The sequence below is a fragment of the Myotis brandtii genome, unplaced genomic scaffold (genome assembly GCF_000412655.1).
Source record: "Myotis brandtii unplaced genomic scaffold, ASM41265v1 scaffold165, whole genome shotgun sequence".
In the NCBI taxonomy this organism is placed as follows: domain Eukaryota; kingdom Metazoa; phylum Chordata; class Mammalia; order Chiroptera; family Vespertilionidae; genus Myotis; species Myotis brandtii.
The window spans coordinates 10,201,822-10,229,520 of NW_005356042.1; the positions used below are offsets into that span (position 1 = coordinate 10,201,822).

Here is a 27,699-nt window from a genome sequence, read left to right on the forward strand (position 1 = left end):
CCGAAGCCAGAGTGCCTTTGAAACCGTTAAAGCCCAAATCAAGGCAGAACCTCCTCTGCACCAAGAGATGGGGAGTTTGTTAGTCCTGGAGGAAGAATCAAATGAACTATCCCCCTCTCCTCTGTGCTCAGAAAAGAAGAAATGCATTTATCTTAAACCAAGAAAGATCTCAGAAACAAGCAACAATTTAATTATGGTGTGTGATCACTCAGAATCACCAGATTCAAACAGAATCCGTATGGGACCAACACGGTTCAACTGGTAGCCGCTGGGTAGAGAGTCTTAAGCCACCTCTGGGCTCTGCGGGAGAGTGCTGCAATTGATTGATGATGTCTGCCACCATGCATTTCCACTCCTGATGGGGGGAGTGAGGGTCACGTAATCTTCCTTGGGGGCATGTTGTGGAGATCGGAAAGCTACTTCACAAAGTAAACTGCTGGCAGGTCACCCTTTTTCAGAGTTGTTTTCAACATGCTAAATCCCCACAGGGCCGGGGGCAGCAGTCACAGGCACCTCACAACGAGGTGATTATGGAGATGCCTCCGGGTCATCCAGGCGAACCTCAGTCTGGGCTGGGAGCTGGCTTGGCAGCGCAAGCCTGGACACGGCCCTCACTTTAGTCTGCCTGCTCCTCAGCGCCAGGAGCCCTTACAGCTGCTCACAGGTTCCCTAAGGAACCTCTGGTCTCGGCCCCTCATCTGTAAAGGGAGGTCATGGACCGTCACAGGGGTGAATGACTATACACTTGAGGGTCACACTCTGTCTGGCTCTAAGGAGGTGTGACAGATGTTAGTTATGCTTCTTCCTCATTCCCCATGTGTAATGTGGAGGAGATAATGATACCCAGAGATGAATGGGGCCACACAGACTGTGAGTGCTTGGTCCACTGCAAGTGTGCAATTCTGCCTCTGTTTTGTTTGTTTGTTTAAATATATTTTAAGTGATTCAGAGAGGAATGGAGAGAGACAGATAGAAACATCAATGATGAGAGAGAATCATTGATCAGTTGCTTCCTGCATGCCCCCCACTGGGGCATCGAGTCCACAAACCGGGCATGTGCCCTCGACCAGAATCAAACCGGGGACCCTTCAGTTTGCAGGCTAATGCTCTATCCACTGAGCCAAACCGGCTAGGGCTGGGTTGCCACTGTTTTTGTTTTTTTAATCCTCACCAGAGGATATTTTTCCCCATTGATTTTCAGACAGTATGAAAGGGAGGGAGGAAGTGGGGAGAGAGAAACATCAGTGTGAGAGAGACACATTGATTGGTTGCCTCCCACATGCGCCCTGACCAGGCCCAGAGATAGAACTTGCAACCGAGGTACATGCCCTTGATTGGGAATTGAACCTGCTACCCTTTGGTCTGCAGGCCGATGCTCTACCCACTGTGCCAAACCAGCCAGGGTGTGCATGCTTTTTTTTTTTTAACTAACTAAAGCTCATACATTATTCAGAGTTCCTTAGTTTCTCCCTAATGTCTTTTCTGTTTCAGGGTCCCATGCAGGGCACCACATTACATGCAGTTGTCGTGTCTCCTTGGACCCTCTGCACGGGACAGTTGCTCAGCCTGTCCTGTTTGTACTGACCTGCACAGTTTTGAGGAGCCCTGTCAGGGGTTTGCAGCATGTCCCTCAACTGGGACTGGTCTGACATTTTCCTCTTGATCAGACTGGGGTTGTGGGTTTGAGAGGCAGACCCCAGTGGTAAAGGCACAACTATCACCGTGCCTATCACGGTTGGTTGCTGACCTTGATCACCTGTGGGGACCGTCAGGTTTCTCCACGGTTTCTCCACAGTATGGTCACTCTGTCCCCCTCCCCCTCTCCATCCTGTACGCTCTGGAGGGCCGTCACTAGGAACAGCCCCCAGCGAAGGAGGGAGGAGTTCCGCTCCCTCCTTGAGGGTGGAGTATCTCACAGACACCATGTGGGACTGCACACAGGGAGACCATCTCTTCTCCCCGAGCCATCCTATTTCTGTTATTCTTACCGCCCGTGAAGAGATTCTTCCTGTCGCCGGAACAGAAAAACAAAGAACCAAAGGGGACAGGCCACACGCAAACCCGAGTTAAACAGAATCCCAGCCCCAGTCCCTGGCTGTCGGGGCGGCCAATCCCAACCCAAAATCTTTGTAAAAGTGAACGGCCGGGAAGGTGTGCCCACCTCCCCCGGCTCTGCGGTCAGGGTGCTGGGAGACTCACCATGTTATGCTTGAGGATTCTCTGGACCACGGGCGTGAACACCTCGATGACCACCATGGACCGGGGCCGCTCTCTGCAGTGCTGGGGAGACAGGAGGACATGGTCGGCGCTGAGCCTCGGCCCCTCGCCCAGGGAGCTCAGCATGGGGCCTGGGTTCCCTGCTGAACAGTGTGGCATGGCTCTGTGTTCATATTTTTGGAGGAAGAAAAGTGGGTGAGGAAGGGAGTTTATGTTTGCTTTTTATTCTGATCTTAAAGTCTGAGCGTGTTTCAGGCAGCGCAGGAAGGCGTGGTCTGACACGCCTGGCACAGGAGTTTCCGCCTAACCAGTGCAAGAGCGCCAGGGGTTTGGTGCCGGACACGGGTGTTGAGAACTCTGTGGCTTCTCCACTGCCGGCTTTGATAGCCTGCAGCAGTCTGCAGGCCAGTGCAGCTCTCAGTGTTCCATCTCAGGGGCATGGAGCTTAGATTTCAAACTGAAACTGAAGGCCTCAGGTGGAGCAGACAGGAGCCCACCACTGCAGCACATGCACAGCCTGCCTGGGCCTGAAGGTGCTGTTTCCCAGCCCTGGAGGAGGATGCCATACTTGGGATATTAGAAATCGGGGCTTTCCTGGGAAATTAAGATGTACTAACTTTCCTCAGATCTTGGGATCCCAGTTGTGAAGTTTGGCAGGAGAGACTGCCCGGCGTGTCCAGAGCTGGCCCAGAGTGGACCTGGTGGGGGCGGCTCTGTTCCCCTCAAGCTCTCTTCTCTGGAGGACTGCCTGGTTGGCGAGGCACTGAGGCTGTGGCTTTGCCCCCCTCCCCCACCTGGCACTCCCCGAGGGAAAACAGCCATAAAGCTTACAGGCCCCCCTGGCTGGGACCCCTCACTCCAGGTGGCAGGGCAGCCTTCTGTTTTAGAATCAATGGAGAGTCCTACCAGGTAGTGCCCAAAAGGATGGTTTGGTGCCCAAAAGGATGGTTTGGTCTCATCACTGTTTTTAAACTGTGCTAACCATTTACTCTGAACAGAGGTCCATTGCACTAGAACAAGTCTGTAAATCATGAGATCTGGGAGAAACCATACAGCTGAAAGGAGACAAAAGGCAGATCTGGATTAAACTGGACCAAATATCAAGAGAAGAGATGACACCTGCTGTGATAGGTGAGGAGCCCACGCACTGGGTTATCTGACCCACCCACTCGGGGGCAGGGAGGCCCATCTTGTCTGCAGTCTCACCAAGCTGGGTGCAGGACAGGAGCCTGATGCCTGTGTGCAAGCACGCTCTTGCACACACACACACACGCAGGTACAACTGTATAGTCGGGCACTCACCCACTTGGACCCACCTTACCTGCTTGGACTGGAGGGCACACACTGGCACGTGCCCACATTAAGAATGTACCCTGGGCACTTCGGGCCAGCAGGCTGGGCCCACCCTCTGCTCTGTGGGTCGCTGAAAAAGGTCTCCTGATGGAGAGATAGGGCCAAAGAGGATGACACAATCCTGTCTCCCTAAACCTCGTGTCACCTGACAAACACAGAGAGAGCGCACACTCCCTGGGTGAGGGGCCCGGGGGTGAAGGGCAGGGACGGGGCAGTAGGTGTACCCCAGTGTCCTTTCCTTCAGAACCATCAGGCCTCCCAGGTGCCGCTTTGCCAGGCCACGTGGGAGGAAAGGAACGCAGCGAGGTGAGTCACCAGGAGAGACCAGGGTAGTGCTGGGAAGCAGCAGACCTAGGCCCTCGCCTTTCCAAGGACATTAAATTATGACATAAAAAATCACACAGCAAAGAACAAAAGCAGATTGTGTTCAGCCCCAGGCCACTGCAGTGTGCTGGCAGAATGAGGGATGCCTGGTCCCCGACGTGCCCTGGACATGTTCCGAGTAAATCCCACTGCGAGGCTGGCGCTGTGTCCCTGGGAGCGGGTGTCCCGCTCTGTGGCTCCTCCCAGCTAACCTGGCATCCCGACTGCTTTCCCTGCTCAGGAAAGCCCCACGGCCATGCCCCCACTGTGGGCCAGCTGGTGCTCAGAGGAGCCCTGGCTAAAAATAACCCAGCTGACGTCAGGAGCCCAGAAAATCTGCTGCAAACTTCTCCCAAGACAGCCACAAAGACATTCAAGGAAAAGCTGGACACTCCTCCCTGACCCACTGGTTTGGACCCTGGGCCTCGATGATCACCTGTGTGACCGAGAGGGGGCTGCAATCCTAAGAACAGGGTACCTGGCTTGCCTTCCAGCCGTGTCCAGGGCAAGGCCCTGGGTTTTTAACAAATTGTGCCAAGCCAACCCCTAGCACGCACACAGGGAGGCAGGCTGGTCCTGCAGACGCAGCCCACTTCTGCCATGTCATACCTTGCAAAAGAATTCACAGAGATCTGGTGGTGGATGGTTGTTTTCCAGCAAAGGGGCGATTGCCTGAAAGACAATGAACCCAGCGTCAGTCGGAATCTCTAGAAGGAAGCGTATGGCAGGTGTGTCTAACAAGAGGGATGACTCATGATGGAAAGCACAATCTCCCTGTCACCCTCCGGGCAAAAAAGGCCCATTCTCTAACCTGCAAGCCGGGGCCCCTAAACTGGGGGGCACATGGTTCCCTTAGAGAAGGTGATACAAGCTCTGGGCTGCCCCCCAGAAACATGCACATACAACGATGCATGTAACTTCAGGGTTTCATGACCTGCTGGTGTCCCCTCAGATTACAGTCCCTGACTTTGAGGCAGGATCGTGGCTTCGAGCCAGGCTTTGGGGGCAGAGTCCTGGGCGGGAGTCCTGATCCTGGTGCTCACTGCAGTGTGACCATTTGAGCAAGTTATTTCCTGTCTCTGAGCTCCCGGGCTCCCACCTGCAAAGTGGAGCAGAGTTGCTGTGAGGGTGAGAGGTCGCATGTGCAGAGGCATTGCTCAGCCTTGCACTGCTGACATTTGGGCTGGTTGTTCCTATGGTGGCAGCTGCCCTGTGCACTGTGGGATGTCTAGCAGTATCCTTGTTCTCGACCCACTAGATGCCAGGAGTGACTCCTAATGCAGTGGTGACAATCAAAACTGTCTCCAGAGACACTTCGCTTTATACTCAGGAAGGCTGCGAGATTTACTGACCCTTGAATTCATTTTTCAGGAGACTTGGTAAGCCAGCTGGACAATAATTACTGGTTCCACTGCCATTCCTATGCAAGGGTCCCCTGCACTGCATGGAGTTTGGTCCTCTATTTTTTGTCCCTTTCATAATTCGTTTTAATGAGTTTGCTAAACTTCACATTCAAATAACATTTTTGAACAATTAAACGGTGTGTCCTGACATTGCCAAATGCCCCTGGGGGAGAGAACTGGTCCCAGCTGAGAACCCCCAGTGCAAGTGCCTCTCACAGAGCCTGCAACAGGCTAGCACTCAGTAAATGTAGTTACTAGTGGTTAATAGCCATGTGAAGTCCACTCTTTGTCCCGTTTGCCACACTGGGCACGTTAGGAAACAGGAGACCAGGACCCAGCAATGAGATTGCCAGGCTGTGTGACAACTCAACTCAACCTCTCTGGGTATTAGACTTCTAGTCCATAAAATGCGGAAAACTAGAGATACTGATTCACAGGGTTGTTGTGGGAATTTGATGAGAGAAAACTCTAGAAGCTTTGGAGTCTCAGGGTTGGTATAAGCCTATTGCCTGGAGCACAGCATGTCACTGACATCATCGCACAGCAGCGAGGGGTGACGATTTGCCCGACTCCCCAGGATTCTGCTGTCCCCTCCAACGTGCTGGCCTGGGAGGAGTGAGCTCACAGCAGGGATAGTCGGGCAGGGAGCCACTGCCTGGCCCATGGCTCTGTTCCCCAGGCCCAGCTCTGGGAGAAGGGACGACATGCAGGGTGCACCCCCTGGGTTGAGCCCCTTTAATCACATTGGGCCCCTCTTTCATGGGAATGAGTTAAGGAATAGAGGAGTGGGAACAAATTAAGCGCCCACAGGTGTGGGTTCGGTGCTTCCATAGCAATTCTCTTATTTGACTGCCAAACTCGGTGAGGTCAGGCAGTAGTTACTTCCATTTACACAGATAGACAAAAGGTCAGGGAAGTTACAATGCCTGCCCTAATCACAGAATGATAATTTTACAACATATAATTAATAAAAACGCTTATTTTTGTGTGGAATCTTTCTATGAGCTCAGCATAATAGGTATATTAGCTCATTTAACCCTTTCAGCAGTCCTGTAGGAAAGGCCCTGTTGTCATACCCATTTCATAGACGAGGAGACTAAGGCTTAGAGCGTCAAGTTAATTGGAAACTATCTGAATGGCTGCCTGGTTAAGTAACAATATCCTTGAGCCAGTAGAAAGAATGCAGGTAGGCCAGTGGTCCTCAACTACTGTGACTTTGCCCCCCAGGGGACATCAGCACATGGAGACATTTTTTACTGTCACCACAGGGGAGTGCTACTGGCATCTAGAGGGCAGTGGCCAGGGATGCTGCTCAACATCCTACAGTGCACACAGGACAGTCCTCACCACAAAGAATGACCCATCCCCAATGTCACCAGTGCCAAGGGTGAGAAACGCTGGGGTAGTTATGTGAGAAAAGACTTGAAAGAATTTCCAGAACATTCGTTAAGTAAAAAAACAAATGCAGAACCACACACCCAACATGACATCATCGATGTTAAAAACAAAAAGCAAAAACACAACCATGTCTGTCTGTGTGGCTTTGTCACCACTGGAAACCCCTAGGGCTGCCTCTGAAGAGGGTGCTGGGATGGGGTAAATTTTTTCTTTTTGCAATTAAAATACACTCATGAAATACTTGCAAAATCAAAGATAATTTTAATGAAATTTAAATTTAAAGTTCTTCCCTTACTTGCCCAAGGTCACAGCTAGTATGGGGTGGGCCCAAGGTCTGCACTTGGCTCTGAACTTGAACCCACATTCAGCTTTAAACCCATTCTTCACCAGCACAGGGGAAGGCAGCTGGCATTTGGCCTCCAGGTCCACACTCACCCAGTGACACTCCAGCTGTTACCAACCAGCAGTTACCTATTGCACGACTGATGGATTGAATAAAGCCAACTCAAGTTACTTGTAAAAGTACTCATAAAAAAATAAGTTCATTGCCCTGGCCGGTGTGGCTCAGTGGATAGAGCATCGGCCTGTGAACTGAAAGGTCCCAGGTTCGATTCCGGTCAAGGGCATGTACTTTGGTTGCGGGCACATCCCCAGTAGGGGGTGTGCAGGAGGCAGCTGATCAATGTTTCTCTCTCATCGATGTTTCTAACTCTCTATCCCTCTCCCTTCCTCTCTGTAAAAAGTCAATAAAATATATTAAAAAAAAAAAGTTCATAAAAAAAATACCAGCCCTGTTGGGAGAAGACTAATTGCCAATAGGCCAAATCAGATAATGTAATTGCTGAAATGAAAGGAGGCTGCAGAAGGCTTCATGGTAATGGAACCAGCATCGGGAATAAAGAATGCTGAAAGGAGGGCTGAGGGCCAGATCCTCAGATCAATTCTTCCCTGTTCTCAGGCATCCCCGCTGAGCAGGGAAGCTCAGCCAGGCCCAATTAAGGGTCAGCCCAGCCAAAGTAGCTGGCTAAATGCAGCCTGGATTTCTCGGACCAAAATGTCTTTCCCAGGCTTGTCCTAAGTCCAAAGCCCTTGCCCCTCCTCTCCAGGGCCGAGGGGCACAGTGGGACCCACAGGTGTTGTCAGAAGAGAAGAAGATGCCAACTCCTTGCCTGGCATATACATTCCCGCCTGCTTCTCCACCAACCAGTCTCGCCACTTTGCCTTTGCATGGACTGGGCCCCCTGCCTGGACTGCCTTTCCTGGGAGCACGCCTACTCCGTGTGCTCACCTCCTCCTGGAAGCCCTCTGCCATCTTCCTCCCAGCACCCTCCCTGTCCTCTGTGCTCCTCTAACACCCGGACAAATTCGAACCTCTGACCATTACGTGATTATCTGTTGATTTGCCAGGTCCTCCCAGCTCACAATAAATCCCTCAATGGTAGCTTCATAACTAGAGACTAGTGTCTGGCACATACTTGTATTCACATGTCAACAAATGCTTGTTAAATTATATTGTTAATTAATAGTATACCAGAGAAAGGTGGGGGTGGGTGATTGGGGGTGCCCAGGTGGATGCTCGCTGGTCTGGCCAGAGATGGCAATGGGTGGTCAGGCTGGAACACGGGAGAAACCTCTGTATTTTTAGCAAATACTCAGTGAGAATCTACTATGTGCCAGACACTGTATTGTTGCTCCACAGAAATTGCTGCCTTTACTGTCAGCAATAAAAGGCCTAGGGCTGTGGTCGGCAAACTGAGGCTCGCGAGCTCTTTGGCCCCTTTCGTGTGGCTCTTTGGCCCCTTGAGTGTGGCTCTTCCTAAGCCTTAGGAGTACCCTAATTAAGTTAATAACAATGTACCTACCTATATAGTTTAAGTTTAAAAAATTTGGCTCTCAAAGAAATTTCAATCATTGTACTGTTGAAATTTGGCTCTGCTGACTAATGAGTTTGCCGACCACTGGCCTAGGGCTTATCTCCTTTGGTGCTGACAGGACTCAGCTGGGGCAAAGAGGGTGATTGTCTAGACTGGGCTCATGAGGGCCAAGTAGTTGGGCACCCAAAGTCCTAATTCAGCTCAGAGGGGCATGGTTGCCCTTGTTTCAAAGGCTGCAGCCATGGGACCTCTTGGGCAGGTGAGTGTTCCAGGTCCTGTCCCAGACACACAAACCTCTGCCCCTCACTTCCATTTCAAGTTCTGCCTCCCTGCTTTCCACTTCCTTATGCTTTATGCTCTAGCAATGCTGAAGTGTCAAAAAGATACCACGTTGTTTTAAATCTCTGTTTACATTTTATTTCCTCTCTCTGGAATGCCTTTACTCTGTTTTGCCATTTGGAAAACTCCTATTGATCCTTCAAAACCCAGCTCAGACATCACTGTCTCCAGGAAGTTCTCTGGCTTCTTTCCCAGGTGATTTTGTCACTCTACTCTCTACACAACATGCCTCTATTTTTGCAGTGATCTCATTTGTCTTCCCACAATAGATGATGAATCCTTGGGAGCAGGGGCTGTCTTAGTTATCTGTGGATTCAAGTACCCAGCACAGTGCTTTGCACCCAGTAGGTACAATTTCATTTCTTTCTTCTCTTTAGTGAGAGTCATGTTTCATAGCTTACAACCACCCAGGAAGATACTTTACCCTAGAGATGTTTACATCATAGTCAAGTCCAAGAAAATATCATCTCACTTTGCGTATCAGAGGGAATTAAAACAGTTTCTATTTGTGGCTTAATTAGGAGACAGGGCCTGGACAAGAAAGAGACCGGCTACATTTCCACTAAGGGTTTTGCCTCTGAATAAGTTATATGGTCTCTGCTATCTCTTGCCTTCAACCCCCTCTGCAGACTCGGGCCAGAGGAGGCGATCAAGACACATTTGCTACAAACCTCAAAGACTGATAATTACATCCCCCCAAAATCAATTGGACTCTGAAATGTGCAAAAGCAGGAGCGAGACATGTCTGGCTTGATAAAGAGACAGCCGAGCCAGGTCGCTGTGTTAGTGGATGATGCTGGCGCCTCCAGAATTAACTCAAACTGGGGAAGAATTGTGGGCACTGGGAGAGGGATGGCAAGAGACTTACCACAATGATGTTTTCATGCTCCTGGGTCGTCAAGTTTGTGTTCTACAGGATGGAGCACAGAAAGCAGGAGGGAAACAAAAGAAAACAAACAAATATTAATAAAGTGGAGCGTTTGTATCCCGAAGGTCCACAGTTTCAACTGCTTTCAGCCTCTCAGTGCACTGCTGTCACCTGTTCTTAATCACACAGATCAGAAGCCCCTCAGAGGCCTGGTCGGGGCAGGAGAAAAGTACCCCGTGGGGCAGGGGAATCAGGTCCCGAGTCCCTGCTCGCAGCCTGTGAGTTATGTGATGTGGACAGACCACTTTTGAGTAAGAGTCAGTTTCTTCTTCTGTACACGGGGTCCGCTTTGGGCTGCAGGGACAGGATATATGCCACTTGGAAGCCAGAAGACAGGTTCCTAATAAACATGTGAAGAACACTTTTCAGTCTTGACTCTGTGCTGGAGTCTACTAGGAGTGGCATATATATTATCTCAGTGGTTCTCAAACTGGGTCCCTAGGGAACATTAGTGTTCTATGAGTTGGCCCAAGATGTGTTAGCTAAATTCCAATTCTAACAGTTAATTTTCAAAAAGTAATATTAAGTTGAAGGGATTAAACTTGCTTAATTTTTAGGTTTTCCCCTCAATCTGGAATTTGCTTTCACAATTGGTACCTGTACTGCCATCCTGTGAGTATGCAAATGAGGAAAGGAATGAATATGCAATAAATGAGAAACCATGGGTAAACTCAGAAACAGCCACTATTGTCGTTTTTGTTAGCTTCAGGGCACGTTCTGCTTTGTCTGTCTTGGTAGACACGGGCTCTCTTGGGTATTAATTCGCATTTTCTAACAGAGTCACGTATGCTGCTCACAAGATGCCTCCTCACTGGACAATGAATGGCAAGATCGACAGTTCTGGGTTCTAGAAAGAGCCCACGGCACCCACCACCTGGACAGGTCTAAGGAGCGCTGGGATACTAATGAGCTCACAGCCGCTGAAGCAAAAGGAAAGCTAGCGCGCCGTGAATCTGCTTTTGTCCAGCTGCCGAGGGACGAAGGCGGGCACAGAACCAGGGTTAGTGTCTGAGCTCCACGAGTCTGCAGGTTCCCATGGAGACAGCCTGATCCGCGATGCTTAGAACCAGGGAACATTTGGGAGGATGTTTTATGGATTCCAACACCTTTTTCTTTTTGTGGATGTTGGAGTTTGAGCAGCCCATTGAGGGCAGATGATTAAATTTCAGTCATTGTTCAGCTCAGGGTAGATGAAAGCCCGGCTTTGGTCTGGGCTTTGTTCTTTCTTCCCTATGACTGACTGACTGTCAGTTCGCTATGCCTCAGGCACTGTGTGAGAGCTTTGTAATACTCATGCCACCCATTTCTCTTTCTCATGACCATTCTCCTATTTCCTACTATCCCAACAAATGAGCTACCTGAGTGAGACTCAAAGAGGTGTGGCTGCTCACCAGGAACACAGCTAATAGTTGGTGGAGTGGGGATTGGACCCATCTGTCCTGGTTCCAAAGCCTTTATCTCCCAGCACCGAGTGAGGGTGCTCCGCCCACACCAACGGCAGTTCCTCCGCCCACACCAACGGCAGTTCCCCCTTTCAGCTGCCGTGGGACCAGCCTGTCCCTCACCACGCCCGCACCTTTCCAGCAAGAGCCTTGGGCCAGCACAGCGGCTGTTTCCTTTGTCAGTCACCAGTGGCAGCCCACTTTTCTGCACCAAGGTCATTTTCAATCCCGGGGGCAGAGCACTCACCAAGAGCCACTGCTTAGAGGGGCACTAAGCTGAGTGGCCACTCCACACACTCCACTCCACAAAGGCCTGGGAGGTAGGGGACACCGGCTTCACTTGGCCGGTGGGTGGACAGATGGTTCTTTCTCAGAGTTGTTTGGCTACCCAACAGCCTCCTCTTTCCCCTCCATCCCGCGGGCTACTGCCCACTTTCTGGTTCCTTAGGTGAGGGCTGGTGCCTCTTAGCAGTAGGCCTCAGGAACACTTGAGTAAAGAGAACGAAGAATCTATTCTAGCCCCATATATTCTAAGCTAAAAAGGGCAAGGAGAAGGGCGGATCTGTTTGCTTTTCCACTCATGCCATCTAGACATGGAGCTGAGGTCAATGTCACAAACATCTCCCAGGACAATAAAGTGTGACCAAGTATCAAACGCCCCTGCATGGGAGGCACAATGCTAGGCACTGCTTACTTATTAGAGCATCGGCCCTCAAGTCTGTGAAATGGGTGCTAATCTTAGCCCTGTTCACTGATGAAAATTGGGTACCGAGAGGCCTCGGAACCTGCCCAAGGCCAGTTAGCTCCTGAGGGCGGAACTAGGTCTTTCTGACTCCACACATTTGCTCTTAACCACTGCCCCACACGGGGGGGGGGGTTCTCCCCTTCACTAAAAAGGCTCCACCAAGGCAGGTTCATGCCACACCTTGGCACAAGAGCATGAGCTTCGCCATCGGGCAGGCCTGGGCGTGGGTCCTGGCCCACCACTTCTCCGAGTGACCCTGGGTGGGCGCCTTAACCTCTCAGAGCCTCTGGTGACCCTTCTGCACATTTGAATACTTACCTTGCAGGGTCTCTGGGAGAAATGTAAAAATGAGCTCTAAACACCCGACGGTGATTGTCACAGAGCGTGTGCTGAAAAGGTGCTAGTGTCACTCAGAGAGGTGGAAGCCTCACTGGAGGAGGTGCCACCTGGGCTGCAGTCCTAGCTCTGTCCCTTACCAATGGCCACGCCCCCTGGGCATGTAATCACATGAAACATATCTGAGAAGGGAAAGAAATCCCACCAAGAAGGTGGCCACAGTGCCATCAGCCGCCTCTGCCATCATCTTGACAATGGGCCTGACTTTATGTTGGTGGACAAGACTGGTGGGGCAGAAGGGGCGGGCCATGTGGTCTTGCAGTAAGAACGACACAGACCTAAGGTGGAATGGAATGTCCAGCCCCACTGCATGCTTGGCAGGCTGTTGTCTCTGGACCTCAGTTTCCTCATCTGTGAATGGAGACAGCAAGGCTCATCTCTCAGGGAGAACGTATTAAATGAGATGTTGAGTGCTGGCACCTGGCGCCTGCCTAGCACAGAGCAGCTGCTTCCTGCAGATGAGCTGCCTTCCCTTCCCCACTGAGAAGCCAGCCCCTGGCCTGCTACCCTTCTCCTGCTCAGGACGGAAGCCTGGACTTGAGGTTGGGCACATAGCACATGGCCTCCAGTTCCAGACCTTGACCCTCAATCCTTTCAGAGCCTGAGTCTTTATGCCTCTGCGGAACACAGCTGGTGTCCCACCCGATGACACATCCTCTGCTCTTCTGCTTGCGACCGTCACTTCCTCTCGCCCCTACGTCCTCCCAGGGTGAGGGACCCTCTCAAGGCAGTAGACAAATAAGGCCTGGGCCAGTTTCCTGGACCAGCAGGCACTGACCAGTCTAGGCCTGCAGAGAGAAGGCCAGTCTAGGCAGCAGGGAGCTTGTGTGGAAGTCAAGGGGGGCGTGTAGGAGCTACCCAGGGAACCAGGGTGTCAAAGGACAGGGGCCACCCTGAGGGAGGGGGACAGAAAGAAGGGGACAGAAGCATCACTCTGGTGGCCATGCGTAGTTTAAATCAGGAGTCATCAACTCTATAGTGTCCCCAGGGGACCAGGCAGGCAAATAAACAAGAGATTAATATTTGTGAAGTGCTTAGAATAGCGCCTGGGCAGAGTAAACAGAAGTGTGTTTCCTAGCGCCCCTTGCCTTCTAACGAACAGTGTGCCTAGCTCCCTGACTGAGTCTCCCGTGTCTGTCCCCTGCCAGGATGTAAGCTCCAGGAGAGCAGGGGCTTGTCTTCACTCAAATGCCCAGGATGGCGCCTGGCCCACAGCACACACTCAGAGCGCTGGCCGACTGGCAAAGCAGACGGCTCAGGTGGGTGGCGCTAAGCATCACCAGCTGCAAATTGCTGCCGAATTTCCTGACTGTTTTTTAAAGAGAACTTAAAAATTCTCATTTTGGTGTGAAATCTCCTGATTTAAAAAATCCTGTGCACGTTAAACAAAGTATAGCTGTAGGCTGTGGGGGTGATTAGGGCAGAAAGCCATTTGCCTGGACCACCGGAGCTGAGGTGGGCCACTGCTGGGGGAGATGGAGATGGGCCGGGACTACCAACCCAGCACCACGGGGGCAGGAAGGAAGGAGTGTGGGGGGGCTTCCCGATGTGCTCCCTCTTGGGAATGAACTAGAGAATTCTGAAGTCAGCTATCACCACCACCACCAGCCCAGCCTCAGGACCAAGACCAAACCACCCTCTCTCCCTGCCATGTCCCATCCCCAGGTCGGTCATGGGGCATGGCAGGGTAGTGACAACTGTCCCTTCATCCCTGCCACAAGCCTGGGACAGCTCAGCTGGAAGCACTGGGAAAACCTTCTCAACACCCTTGAATGGCTGGGGGGAACCCCTCACCTCCTTAAAGCAACAGGAAGACAAACTCGAATCCAATTCTGGTTGAGGGTTGGTGTGCAGGCAAATAAAAGGAAACAGAATCATTTAAATGGGGGTTCGGGAGGCGCACAATCCAGCTGGGGGAAGTGTCTTACCTCTGAGAGCAGTTTTGAGACAATTTCCAGTGGGGCTTGGTTGATGGAGTCATCTTGCAGGGGGGATGTCAGGGCCATGTCCACCAGAGTTCGGATCTCCTTCAAGACAACCTCCCAACGGCTTGGGTTACTCAGGACTTTCTTATATTTGTAAATCTTTTTCTGGTCAGGAGAAAAAGACACAAACCTGTTATTCAGATGCTGAGGGCAGAAGACACAAGACGATCAAAGAATCGGACAGTTAGGATGCAAAAGGGCCCAAGAAACCGTAGTGTGGGCCATTCTCTGCCCATGAGAAAGTCCACCTGAAACAGGAGGAGTCTTGCCCAAGTCACCGGTGCGTTTGCAGATGGCCAGGCCTCCGGAACACAGAAGAGTAATTTCTATACTATTTCCAGTGACTTAAGAAAAGAAAAAGAGATTTCTCTTTGAATAATATCTTCTGCCAAACTTATTCCCCAAGTATTCAAATGCAATAGGAGTGGAAACATTCGCGGGTCCACAAAGGGACTTTCTTTGAGTGGGAAGCACTGCTTCTGCTCATCTAATCCCAAGAGGTGCCCCTGAGGAGTGGGGTTCAGCTAAGAAACAAGATGGACAGGCTGGGGGCAAGGAATTCCACTCCAGCCAAGTGGGCAGGGAGCCCCCAGGAAATGAAGGCCATCTTCAGCTCCCACCAGGTGAGGAAAAGGGAGACAGGAGGGAGCATTCTCACCTTCCCGCAGGCGCTAATTGGAAGCTGAAGCCAAGGGCTGCTGCCTCCCTGGACTCGAGGCAGAGTTAGTTCCGCCTCTCTGACATCATGGAAACAGGGGCCCTCCCTCTGAAGGCGGAGGTCCCAGCCAAGTCCCGCCCCTTCCCTGTCCCAGCTTGCTGGGGAGCCTCTTTCTAAGTGGATGAACTCCTTCATTAGAAGCCCTGCTCCATGGGGAAAACCTAGTTTAGTGTCACTGTGCCAGCAGACATGCCCCAATCACCGAGCCAAAGTCTGAGTGAGGAAAGGAAGGAGGAGGAGGTCAGGGTCCCCCACTGGCCCCCGAAGCTGACCACTTAGCTTCTGAGTTAAGAATGACAAGGTGAGCCCTAGCCGGTTTGGCTCAGTGGATAGAGTGTCAGCCTGCGAATTGAAGGGTTCTGGGTTCAATTCTGGTCAAGGGCACATGCCCGGGTTGCAGGCTCGATCCTCAGTGCAGGAGGCTGTCAATCAATGATTCTTTCTCATCATTGATGTTTCTATCTCTCTCTCCCTTCCTCTCTGGAAAAAAAAAAAGAATGACAAGGTAATCTTGGAAGCCAATGCCTTAAAGAAAGTATTTGGGAACACAGTCCATATCAAACTGAGTAGTAACTTGTGCTGAGCACTGTGGTGGAACCACAGGTCCAGTGCGGAGTCGGGCACACCTGACTCTTTCTATAAAGTACTTCACTCACTGAGCCTCAGCTTCCTCTTTTGTAAGTTAGGCATGAAAATACCTCGCAGCCCCTTGAACTATGCAACCTTAATAAATCCTGGACCCACATGGTCCACTCTCCGTATGGAGTTACATTAGAGAGCAGAGCAAATTAGGACAGCCACCAGTAACAAAAAGGGGAATCCGGATACTTAACCAGTCTCTTTTGTAAAACTTTCAAAGGATGAAATATACAACCCACAGCAACACAAAAAGTATCCCATTTTCTTTCTCCCATTTTCTTCACACTCCATGATTTTCTGGAGCTTCTCACTTGCTAATCTATCCCTATCACCACCAGCATCACCCACACAGTTAACTCACAAAGTATACTTCCGCCTCATCACCCAGATCTTTCCTGTGTAAATCAACTTAGCTTGTCTCTCCTACACACAGCATTCATTCCCTCTGTCCCCACCTCCTTCTCTCTGTCTCTGTCTTATCATTCTCTGCCCGGGCACCCATTCCGCATCAAGAACTAGAAAGGGACAGAGGGCCGGAAGGGCAGAGGAAGACAGCATAGTTTTCATGGGGGGGTGGGGGTGGGGGGGGGAGGAGGAAAAGACCAGGAACATTTCCTTGCCAGTCATTTTGGACCCGACTAGGCGGGGCGGGTGTTTGGTGAACAGTATATTCGTCCTTGATGAGGATGATGGTGAAATCCATGACGTTAATACAAGACGCACCATTTCTCTGAGGCTTTCCTGGACTGTAACCAGCTCAGTCCTAGTTACCATCAGCCAAGCCTCCCTGACTGATCTAAGCAAACACAGTGCCCGAAGCCTAATGTAGTGGAGACACTTCCCAAGGCAGAACCCAGTCCATCCCAGGAGACAAATGCTCCTTTGAGTCCGGGACATTGCGGTTTCGCTCTGTAGCCAGAGAACTGCTTAATTTTTAAACGACCATTTAAGCATGCCATATAGTAAGCCCCAAAGAAAACCACAACGATGCACACCCGTGTCTTTCCACAGTAGATTCTAGGTTTAAACACGGTCTGAGCTTTAAGTGCCTTCTCTTCTGATCACCTGCAAGTTATTTACTTTTGAAAGAATAAGGACTTCACCATTTTTTGAAAATGATGCATGCTTATTGTAAGAAATTTAAACCATGCTGAAAGCACAAAGGAAAGGATAAGTGAAAAAAGGCCTCAAAAATCCCACATCTTAGAAATAACCACCATTAATCTTTGGTGAACATTATTCCAGCCAACCCTCATTTAAATTTAACTGCATGCAGCCAGCCTGTGAGGTGGGTGGTCGTGAGTACAGTCCCCTACTGGCCACTCAGACAACACTGAGATGCAGGGGCAGCAAGGCCCTGGCCGAAGGGTCCAGTGGGCGCCACCAGCCCCAATGCAGTTTCCAAGGAGCCCCTCATGGCTGCACTCGGCCCTGGTGCTCACTGACAGCCCCTCCTTACAGCGGGGAGGACACAGCTCTCCGTAGAGTGCCTCTGGAACCCGAACCCTTGCTTAAGAGGCACCCCCAGAACAGGGGTCACAGAAGCTGTATTCAAAACCAGAAGGTCCCAGGGGCTTTAACAAGGGCTAAGATTTAATGAGCGAGTACTATACACCAGACACTGTGCTGGGCACTTATAGGCATCATCTCATTCCATCCTCACAGTAACCCCAGGAGCTGGGGGCCTGCCACAGGCTGAGCAAACGCTAAGACGAGACCCAGGTGCAAATGGTTTATTTATCTGAGAGGCGCTGAAAGACACATCAGTGCTTGTCGGGAACAAGAGACTGGGAAGAGAAGGCAGTCAATTAGCAGGGCATTATCAAGCATTATGATGGGACAACTGGCAATGTTACCCACTGTGGGAAGGGTGCTGAACCCACTGGGATCCCTAGGAGACAGAGTAGATCACGCATTAGAGCTGATCCACCCAAGGAGCAAGGAAGCTACAGCATTTACCCACTAGTTTCCTGGACACCCCAGTGGCTGCCCTGTGCCCTGTGCCCCGGCCGAAGTGCTTCCACAGCCAGAAACACACATGCCCCTGGCAGAGTTCACAGTGAGCATCCTTCAGAGCAGTGATGCTAAAGGGGGTGAGGGAGGGGGGGAGTGCCTGCAGCTTCTGCTACAGGACTCCAGTATCCTGCTTACACACAGGGTACTATCATGGCCAGAGAGGTGACATGACTTGCCCAGGGTCACGCAGCTAGAAAGGGCAATTCAAGAGTCAAAACTGGCTTTGGTAGCCTTTAGATGCCCCCTCTTTCTAGCACATCAGCCAGGGCTGGCACAGATGGTGGAAAGGGACAGATTCGTCCAGAGACACTGTGAAGAAGGGGTCAAGAATGATGGTGGCATGGGGTGAAGGCCAGAAGTCCATGAGGCCTTGAGAGCCCGGGCCCAGGCGAGCAGGGAGTGGAGGAGCTGCGGGAGGGGCTGGTGGGAAAGCAGGTGGACAGTGAGGCTATGATGTCATGGTCACAGGTGTGGGCAGGCCATTGGTCCCCATAAGAGGCTTTGAACTCTGGGACAGGCTGCCACAGGCAGAGGGAGGCTTGTCCAGGACCACAGGGGTCCAGTCGCTCTGCCTTGGGTGACAAATTAGTTCATCTCAGGAACTCTGGTGAGCTCATCTGGTGATGAATCACGGGGCTGGGATAGGGACACCTCCGAATGCTGACTGCCAGGCTCCTAGGAGCCTAGCCCTCAGCTTTGCGGTATGTCCTCCCACTGAGCCCGCTTCCCCAAGAGGGGTGGGTTACCTCTTGCCACGTCCAGAGTGAATGGACTGCTGGAATCCTTTGACAGGGGACTTCGAACTGTCTCCCTGCTTGTTTTTGTGCTAAAAAGCCAAGAATGATCTTAAATTACTTAAGGGTTATGAAAAAAAATGCGATAGGAACCAAACGTGGCCCACAAAGCCCCAAATATTTACTATCTGACCCTTCAGAGAAAAAGTTTGCTAAGCCCCGGCTGTAAAAGTCAAACCCCAGCCTAGCGGTAAACGCATACTGCTGCTCAACATTATGAGCCACTGGGGGACACAGGTCCAAACCATAAAGAGACACTACTTCACTCCCAGCAGGCTGTTATTACCCAGAAAGACAGACGATACCAAGTGCTGGCGAGGAGTGGGAGAGACCGGGATCCTTGTGCAGTGCTGGTGGGAATGTAAATTAGCTCAGCATCACGGGGAAAAAGCTTGACAGCTACTTAAATCATTAATCATGAATTGATCATGTGACCCAGCAATTCTGTTCCTAGAAATCTACGCAAGAGAGCTAGAAACAGACTCTATATAAAAGACATGCACGAGTGTACACAGCAGCATTATTCATAGTAGCCCCAAGCTGGAAACGACCCACATGTCCATCAGCTGATGAATGGATAAGCCAGATGGGGTCTATCCAGACAACGGAATAGTATTTGGTAGTAAAAAGGATGGAACTACTCATTCATGCTACAATACGGATGAACCTCACAAATGTTATGCTAAGTGAAAGAAGCCAGATGCAAAAGACATACATAGATTCCTTTTATATGAAATGTCTGAAAAGACAAATTTATAGAGACAGAGAGTGGAACGGTCATTGCTGGGGAAGGGCGGATGGCAATGGAGATTAGGCTACAAACAGACTTGAGGCACCTTCCAGGAGGATGGAGATGCTCTAACACTGGATTGTAGTGATGGCTGCACACCTCTATAAATTTACTAAAATCACTGAATCACATACTTAAACCAGGTGAATTCTATTGTATGTAAATTATACCTCAATTAAAGTATGTAAAGAAAATCCCAGCTTAGGCAGGCAGAGGAGGACACCAGACAAAGCCAGTGGCAGTATGGCTTAGTGGTTGAGCACACAGGTTTTGCCATCAGCAGACTTCAGTTCAATTCTACTCTTTACTTCATTCATCCATCCATCCACCCACCCACCCATCCACCTATTCATCCATCCATTCACTCATCCACCTACCCATCCATCTATCCACCCACCTACTTACCCATTCATCCATCCATCCACCCACCCACCCATCCATCCATCCACTCACCTACCTACCCACCCATCCATCCACCCATCTACCCATCCATCCATCCACCCACTTACCTACCCAGCCACCCACCCACCCATCCATTCATCCATCATTCATGCATGCATCACCCATCCATCCGTCCAACCAATCAAACAACAAAAATTACAGGGAACCATCGACTATAATGTGCCAAGCACTGTGTTAAGTACTAAAGTGAACAAAATAGGCCGGTACTCCTGGAATTTAGTCTATTACTTGTACCTACTTTCCTCATCCGCAATGTGGGATGAGAATAACCAACATCAAAGGCATGCCATTCTAGTCCATAAAATAATATATATAAAGCACCCAGTACCAATCCTGGCTAAACAGCAGCTCTCATTCTTATCACGTACCATGTCCTAGGAATGAATGGTCTAACGCAGGCAGGACTCAGGAGGGCTCCCGGCATCTGTGACTAAGCCCTACCAGCTCTTGAGACAATAGCCAGCAGGAAGAGCCTGCTGCCTCCCAGGAGGAAGAGTCACTCCATTGCAGTTCTCACCCTCTTTTCAGGGAGGGGATGTTACCTTGGCAACATCCGCCATCTCTCCGGCAACAGCTTCTACAGCAGGCAACCAGACACCCGGATTCTGTGGCCTGGGAGGGCAGAGCCGCTGGCTCCTCCAGAGGAGACGAGCTGTCACTAGGAATGTGTCCCCCACCAGGGAAGGCGTGACTCAGAATGTGCTGGAAGCATGCCTCCCAATGACAGGGGCTGCTGCTCTGCTGCTTGCCGCAGCCTCCGAGGCTCAGCTCACACCAGCACGCATGCTCCCACCCTGTCGTTAAAGGAAGGGCTGCAAGGCGCTCCTGGAGCGGAAGAGAAAAACGAGCCAGGGAGGAACCGACTGGCTTTTAGAATTTCTTTTCATTGAGATCCCAAAGCTTTGCTGCCACCATCCCCAGGTGGCTACTTACATTTAACTTAATTAAAGTGACCTACGACTAAACAATTAGTGCCTCGGTCCAGCTAGCCACGTTTTAGCTGCTCAACAGCCACATGTGGCCAGGAGCTGCCATGGTGGACGGTGCAGAGGGAGGACACGTTCATCACCACAGGACGTTCTCTGGGGCAGTGCTGTCCTCAAGTGTCAGAGTCCCCTCTGTCACCTCGCCCCCAGAGGACCAGCAATGTGCTCATTGCTTCCTCCCATCACTCAGTCAATGCTATTTGCTGGGGCTGGTATGTGAGCTGCACCCTGTCCATCTGCCCAGCCCTTCAACTTTCCCTGCAGGTCTACAGGCTGCTGTCCCAAATGTCCCTTGCTCAACTAGGGAGAATGACTGGTTGGCGACTTCTCTGGGCTTCCCTGATTCCTAGACACCTTGGACCTGCTCACATCTTCAAGGCTCTGATGTTGCCAGGTAACTCACCATCCTGCCAAGCCAGGGTGGGGGGTGGAGGGAAGGGGCATTTTTGGCCTTCTCTTTAGTCCTCCAGAAGGGCTTCCCCTAAATCTTTTTGGCACCAAAGATCATCACTTTGTCTTCAGATACAACCCAGGCCTGTGAGCAGTCCATGTGTGTCAGCCCCAAACTGCCCATCTGGCCCTCAGGTCTTAATCATCAACCTCAGACCAGCTCAGCTTACCTTGTGGCCTCCCCAAAGAACCCCTAATTTATCCAGTACAATTAATTACTCAACTGTTACTGCTGGCCTAACCAATGGACAGAGGGACTAATCAATGATTACCCTCTGGGGACTCAGGGTTTTCCAGATAAGCGTAGGGACTCCTGCTCTGGGCATTGACTCTATGGAGGGAAAAGAGGTGGAGGAAACAACATAAAATGAGACCAAGCCCACCTGTCAGCTGGAGCATACGGCACAGCTCAATTCACTCTAAGAAAGCCACTACTTACAGTAACACTGACAACCACTCATCCAGTGCTTACTGTGCTCCAGGAACAAGTGACACAAGAGCATAATTGTTAACACTTTCGGAGGGCTCTCCATAAGCTGGGCCCAATGCTAAGCACTTTGTATAAAATAATTTTCTTAATCCTCGCAATGTGACTCACAATATGAATGGTATAGTTAGCCCCATTTTACAGACAAGAAAACTGAGGCTCAGAGAGTTTAAGTCATGTAGCAAGTAAGAGCCAGAGCTGGAATGGGGACCCAGATCTAGTTTTCGATCCTGAGCACCCAACTACCATGCCACTCTGAGAGGCACACCGGAGTGCTTTCTCTGCCCTGAGGGATGCTGCTGCCTCCTGCTGAAACGAACAAGAAGTCTAATTGGAAAGTTGAATTCCAAAAATGTATATGAAACCAAAAAAAGACCCCAAATAGCCACAGCAATCTTAAGAAAGAAGAACAAAGTTGGAGGAATCAGAATACTAAGTATCAAGTTATACTACAAAAAAAGCCACTGAACACAAAACAGCCTGGTACTGGCACAAGAACAGGCATATAGATAAACGGAACAGAACAGAGAACCCAGAAACAGACCCAGGCCATTATGCTCAATTAATATTTGACAAAGGAGGCAAAAGCATACAATGGAGTAAAGATAGTCTCTTCAATAAATGATGTTGGGAAAACTGGACAGGTACATGCAAAAAAATGAAACCAGACCACCAACTTACACCATACACAAGAATAAACTCAAAATGGATAAAAGACTTAAATGTAAGTCGTGAAACCATAAAAAATCTTAGAAGAAACCATAGGAAACAAAATCTGAGACATCTCTCCTAGCAATATGTTTACTGATACATCTCCTAGGGCAGTGGTCGGCAAACTCATTAGTCAACAGAACCAAATATCAACATACGACGATTGAAATTTTCTTTTGAGAGCCAAATTTTTTAAACTTAAACTATATAGGTAGGTACATTGTTATTAACTTAATTAGGGTACTTCTAAGGCTTAGGAAGAGCCACACTCAAGGGGCCAAAGAGCCGCATGTGGCTCATATGGCTCGCGAGCCCCAGTTTGCCGACCACAGTCCTAGAGCAAAGGAAACTAAGGAGAAAATAAATGGGATACATCAAAATAAAAAGCTTCTACACAGTAAAAGAAACCATCAGCAAAATGAAAAGGGAGCCCACAGAATGGAGAACATAATTGCCTATGATACATCTGATAAGAGGTTAATTTCCAAAATATACAGGGAGTTCATACCACTTAACAAAAGGAAGACAAACAATCCAATTAAAAAATGGGCAAAGGATCTAAATAGACACTTCTCCAAAATGGACATACAGAAGGCCAAGAGACATATGAAAAATGCTCAAAATCACTAATCATCCAAGAGATGCAAATCAAAACGACAATGAGGTACCATTTCACACCTGTCAGAATGGCTACCATCAACAAACAACAAATGACAAGTGTTGGTGAGGATGTGGAGAAAAGGGAATCCTAGTACACTGCTGGTGGGAATACAGACTTGTGTACCCATTATGGAAAACAGTATGGAGTTTCCTCAAAAAAATAAATATGAAACTGCCATTTGACCCAGTGATCCCACTTCTAGGAATATATCCTAAAGAAACCAGAAACACCAATCAGAAAGAATATATGCATCCCTGTGTTCATAGCAGTATAATTTACAATAGCTAAGATTTGGAAACACCCCAAGTGCCCATCAGCAGATGAGTGTATAAAAAAGCTGTGGCACATTTACACAATGGAATACTACACAGCTGTAAAAAGAACTCTTACCACTTGCAACAGCATGGATGGACCTGGAGAGCATTATGCTAAATGAAATAAGCCAGTCAGAGAAAGATAAGTATCACGTGATTCACTCACATGCAGAATCTAATGAACAAAATAGATCCAGAGATATATAAGCATGGAACAGACTTTTGAACCCTAGAAGGAAGGTGTGGGAGGGTGTGTGGGAACAGATCAACCAAAGAACTTGTATGCATATATGCATAATCCATGGACACAGACAATAGGGTGGTGAAGGCCTAGGGTGGGGCAGGCTAGAAGAGCTCAATGGGGGAAAAAGGGGGACAAGTAATACTTTCAACAATAAAGATTAAAACAAACAAATAAATAAACAAACAAACTGAAGAGTTGAGCTTTGCCTCCCTGGCTGACAAGTGACAGTTCCAGACTGGCTGCAGCTGGGTGTCCAGCTGACATCTACCTGGAGAGCCGGGTCCTGGGGAGACAGGCAATTTGTCTGAAAGAGGGGAAAGTGCCTGAGCACTCAGCTCCCTAAGTGCCCACTAGAGGCCATGTCGCTGCAGCCATTACCATTTCCAAGAAAACAGCAGGAACTCGGCACAGTGTCCATCTCTGGGCATCAGCTGGTTGCCCAGGCAACTGTGTATCTGGCTGGTAAGACGAACTGGCCTTGATACCAGTCTCTCAGCTGGGTGCCACATCCTACCTGGCACTTAGAGCCTGCTGCACCCTTGGCAAAATCGAATCACCACATGGTTCCATTAGACTACATTTAAAAATTGTATGTGACTGTTTTTCTCACTGACTCTCTGGGCTCCTTGGGGCCTTGTCTGTTTCCTTACTGTTTTGTGCAGTGACTGGAACTACTTAGGGCATATGGAAGGTGCTTTCAGTGTTTGTAAAGGGAGAATAGAAATCAGTAATAATGGCTAACACGTATGAAGTGCTTGCGCTGTGTTAGGCACTGCAACCAAGTCCTTTAGCCCTCCCAGTGCTCCTCAAAAGCTCCTGTGGGCAGGAACCACGGCGGGGAGTGGGGAGGGGAAGAGGAGCCAGATTCCAGCTCAGAGTCAGGGGAGGCCCGGGAGTCTGCACTTATACTAGTCAAGTGTCCAGATAAGAACGATTGGTCAGAATCCCATCTTCTTAGAAAGAGCTGGAGGGCAGCTGAGATCTTACTATTTTTGACTTTTCAGTGTTCTGGTAGATTATCTGGTTTTTGAAATAATACATGTTCACTGATAAACAAGGATCGTAAAGGGAAGAGATAAAGGGCACAGGAACTTTCACGTGAGCTTACAACCTGCACATTTGTCTGCTGGTGACCATCATTTCATGGATTCTCTTTCTGTGTGCGCACACACACACACCCCCCAGTATATAAGTGTACATACTTTTAGCTCTTCTCATACATGTTGGCTTTCTTTAACTGCACCCCTGAATCCATGCTAACATTATGACATATATTGGGGTTCCACAAACTTTTTCTCTGAAGGGCTAGATAATAAATATTCCAGGCTTTTCCAGCCACACCCTGCTGTTGTGGCGTGAATGGCTGGGGCCGGGTCCCCATAAAACCCTTCCTTAGAAAAGCAGGTGGTGGGCTGGGCCCCTGGTACCTGTCAGTTCAGATCTTTCTCCGCAGTCATATATAATCAAACACAGTGGACAGAGAGATTGATTTTGTCCTCAGCTTTGTTCCTCCTCTTGTTTTACAAAAAGGCCTCACATTATACCCAGGTCTCTGTCTTTTTTTCTCCAAACCTGGTGGAAGTCGATCTGTAGCAATTAATGTAGATTTTCCCATGCTGTGTTTCTGTAAACCGCCTTAAATACCGCCTGGGCAACGGGGGCCTATACATTTAGAAAACGAAAACAAAGCAAAAAGACAACCTACCCCCTGCCCTCAGCCTCTGTGCAAACCCTCACAAAGGTCTTCCTGGCAGTCAGACGCCGAGGCCTTCAGACACTGTGACCACGATACCTCAGTGACCGGGCGCTCCCCTCTGGGGCGCTCTTTCTCAGGGGCCATGTCTGCTCTGAGTTAGCCCCGTTAGTCCAGCACATACCTCCAGGGTCCCGAAGGACACGCACAGCCCACACGTCCTCCCCAATCTTCCAAACATCCAGAGACTAGCCCTTAATGATAAATGAGACACAGTCTCTCCACAGCCAAGGCGTGGTGTCAATCCCACGTTCAAAGCATCCTGTTTAAGAAGGTCCTGTTATTTTCCAATGACGTACAGGGCTGGGAGCCCCGTGCAGAACCCGAACCCAATACTGAAGACTGCAGGGCAGACCTCTCATTAATCATTAATAGGAAATGCCACTTTCTGAAGAACCCCCCCCCCCCCGACTCCCTGAGTCATAGCAACCCACTAAATAAATTAAAAACACACAAATACTGTACCAGGGGCTGCTCTTCCTCTGCCATGTGGGAGGCGTCAGCCCCTAGTGAGCACAGGGCTGTCTCTTCTGGGCCAGATAAAAGGAAATCTCTATCCCAAATAAGGAGTTCCCGCTCAGCCTCAAGACGGTAGCGCAGCATATCAACCGGAGCCTCGGCTGTTTATTTGACTAAGAACTTTATCTAGTGCTTCCAGTACTTCCAAGGACGTCCGACCTATTCACCCCTGTGCTAGGGGAGCCTCCATTCCTCGCTGGGCTGTCTCCTCTCAGCTGCAGCCACGGCTCCTCTACAAACGGCCTTAGTTTATGAGCGCCCTGGAAGAGGATCCCGTCCCCTGATAAGTTTATTTATGGTTGATCCCCAACGTGAGTAGCCAGGCAGGTAGCGACTGTGCGCTTGAATCTAGGGCAGTGATGGCGAACCTATGACACGCGTGTCAGAGGTGACACACGAACTCATTTTTTGGGTTGATTTTTCTTTGTTAAATGGCATTTAAATATATAAAATAAATATCAAAAATATAAGTCTTTGTTTTACTATGGTTGCAAATATCAAAAAATTTCTATATGTGACACGGCACCAGAGTTAAGTTAGGATTTTTCAAAATGCTGACATGCCGAGCTCAAAAGGTTCACCATCACTGATCTAGGGTAAGGCGTACTCCGCGTTCCCGGGTGGGACCGTGGAGAGGCAGGGTTTGCAGGGGCTGCTCCTTCCTTGCTGAGGAAGGTCTCTCAGGCACACAGAGAACTCTGCTTGCCCAGGGGAAGTCCAAGGTGGAGCCTGGGAGTAGGACTTGGAGGGTGTTCATCGTGGTGGTCTATTACCTGCATAAATGGAGGAGATGCTCACAGAGAATCCAAAAGCTACAGATGCAACCAGCCACCTATGCTTGACCACAGGTCCAGAAGGACCCAGCAGCAGGGCCCGCTGGACACAGAAGGAGGCTCAGGCCTGGGTTTGAATTCTGGCTCAGACACATGGGAAAATTTAATCTAAGATTTCATCTAAGTGTCAGTTTTCTCATCTGTAAAATGGGGATATAAGTGCCACTTCTCAGGGACATTGTATGGCCTAAATAAGATAACACAGATGAAAACCAGTAGGAGCTCAATGAATGTCTATTGCTCTTTCTTCAAACTATTACAGTGGTTCTTCATCTGGGCTGTGTATCAGAATCACCTGGGGGCATGTACTAGTAAAACACAGCTTGCTGCACTCTCCTCCCCTACCTTCAAGTTTATGAAACCAAGATTTGTGTTTCTAGTAGGTTCCCAGACCCTGTAGATGCTGCTGTTCTGGGAACCCCACTTTGGGAACCACTGAGCTGTCGGTTCAAAACCCCTGGGTCTATTATGGCGGGAGGCCTGGGAGAGGATGGGGACCATCCTGGATTGAGAGTTTAATGCAGATGTTGACAAAGGCTTCAAGAGCCAACAGATAGATGCCAAAGGGCAGCTCAGGGCTGAGTTGGCCCCTGACGCCCCAGATGTGGCTTTTTGGAATCCATGTGCTCACTCCCGGACATCTGCTGCAGCCCAGAAATCAGATTCAGCTCATTCTGCTGAAGGGTCTTTTCCAAGCACCTGCCTGGCCCAGCCAGCCCCCACCCAACAACAAACCACCTGGCCTTCCTGCCACCACAGTCAGAAGGCTCAGGCAGGGGGAGCTTCAGGTCCCTCTAGAGCAGCGGTTCTCAACCTGTGGGTCGTGACCCCTTTGGGGGTCGAACGACCCTTTCACAGGGGTCGCCTAAGACCATCGGA

General features: G+C 49.9%; 1 protein-coding gene across 4 annotated transcripts in view; it reads right to left on the reverse strand.

Annotated features, from left to right (window-relative positions):
* Positions 1-27,699, reverse strand: part of CMIP (c-Maf inducing protein) — an 85,345-nt gene that overhangs the window by 37,232 nt on the left and 20,414 nt on the right. For 2 of the 4 annotated variants that reach the window (XM_014536721.1, XM_014536724.1), the window contains exons 3-6: positions 14,387-14,548; positions 9,816-9,857; positions 4,543-4,605; positions 2,200-2,280 (exon numbers count right to left, since the gene is read on the reverse strand). In XM_014536721.1, coding sequence (XP_014392207.1) covers positions 2,200-2,280; positions 4,543-4,605; positions 9,816-9,857; positions 14,387-14,548 — 348 coding nt within the window. Of the gene's footprint in view, positions 1-2,199; positions 2,281-4,542; positions 4,606-9,815; positions 9,858-14,386; positions 14,549-20,230; positions 20,327-20,404; positions 20,467-27,699 lie in introns of those variants that run through there. The other 2 variants (XM_014536722.1, XM_014536723.1) reach the window with 2 other exon arrangements.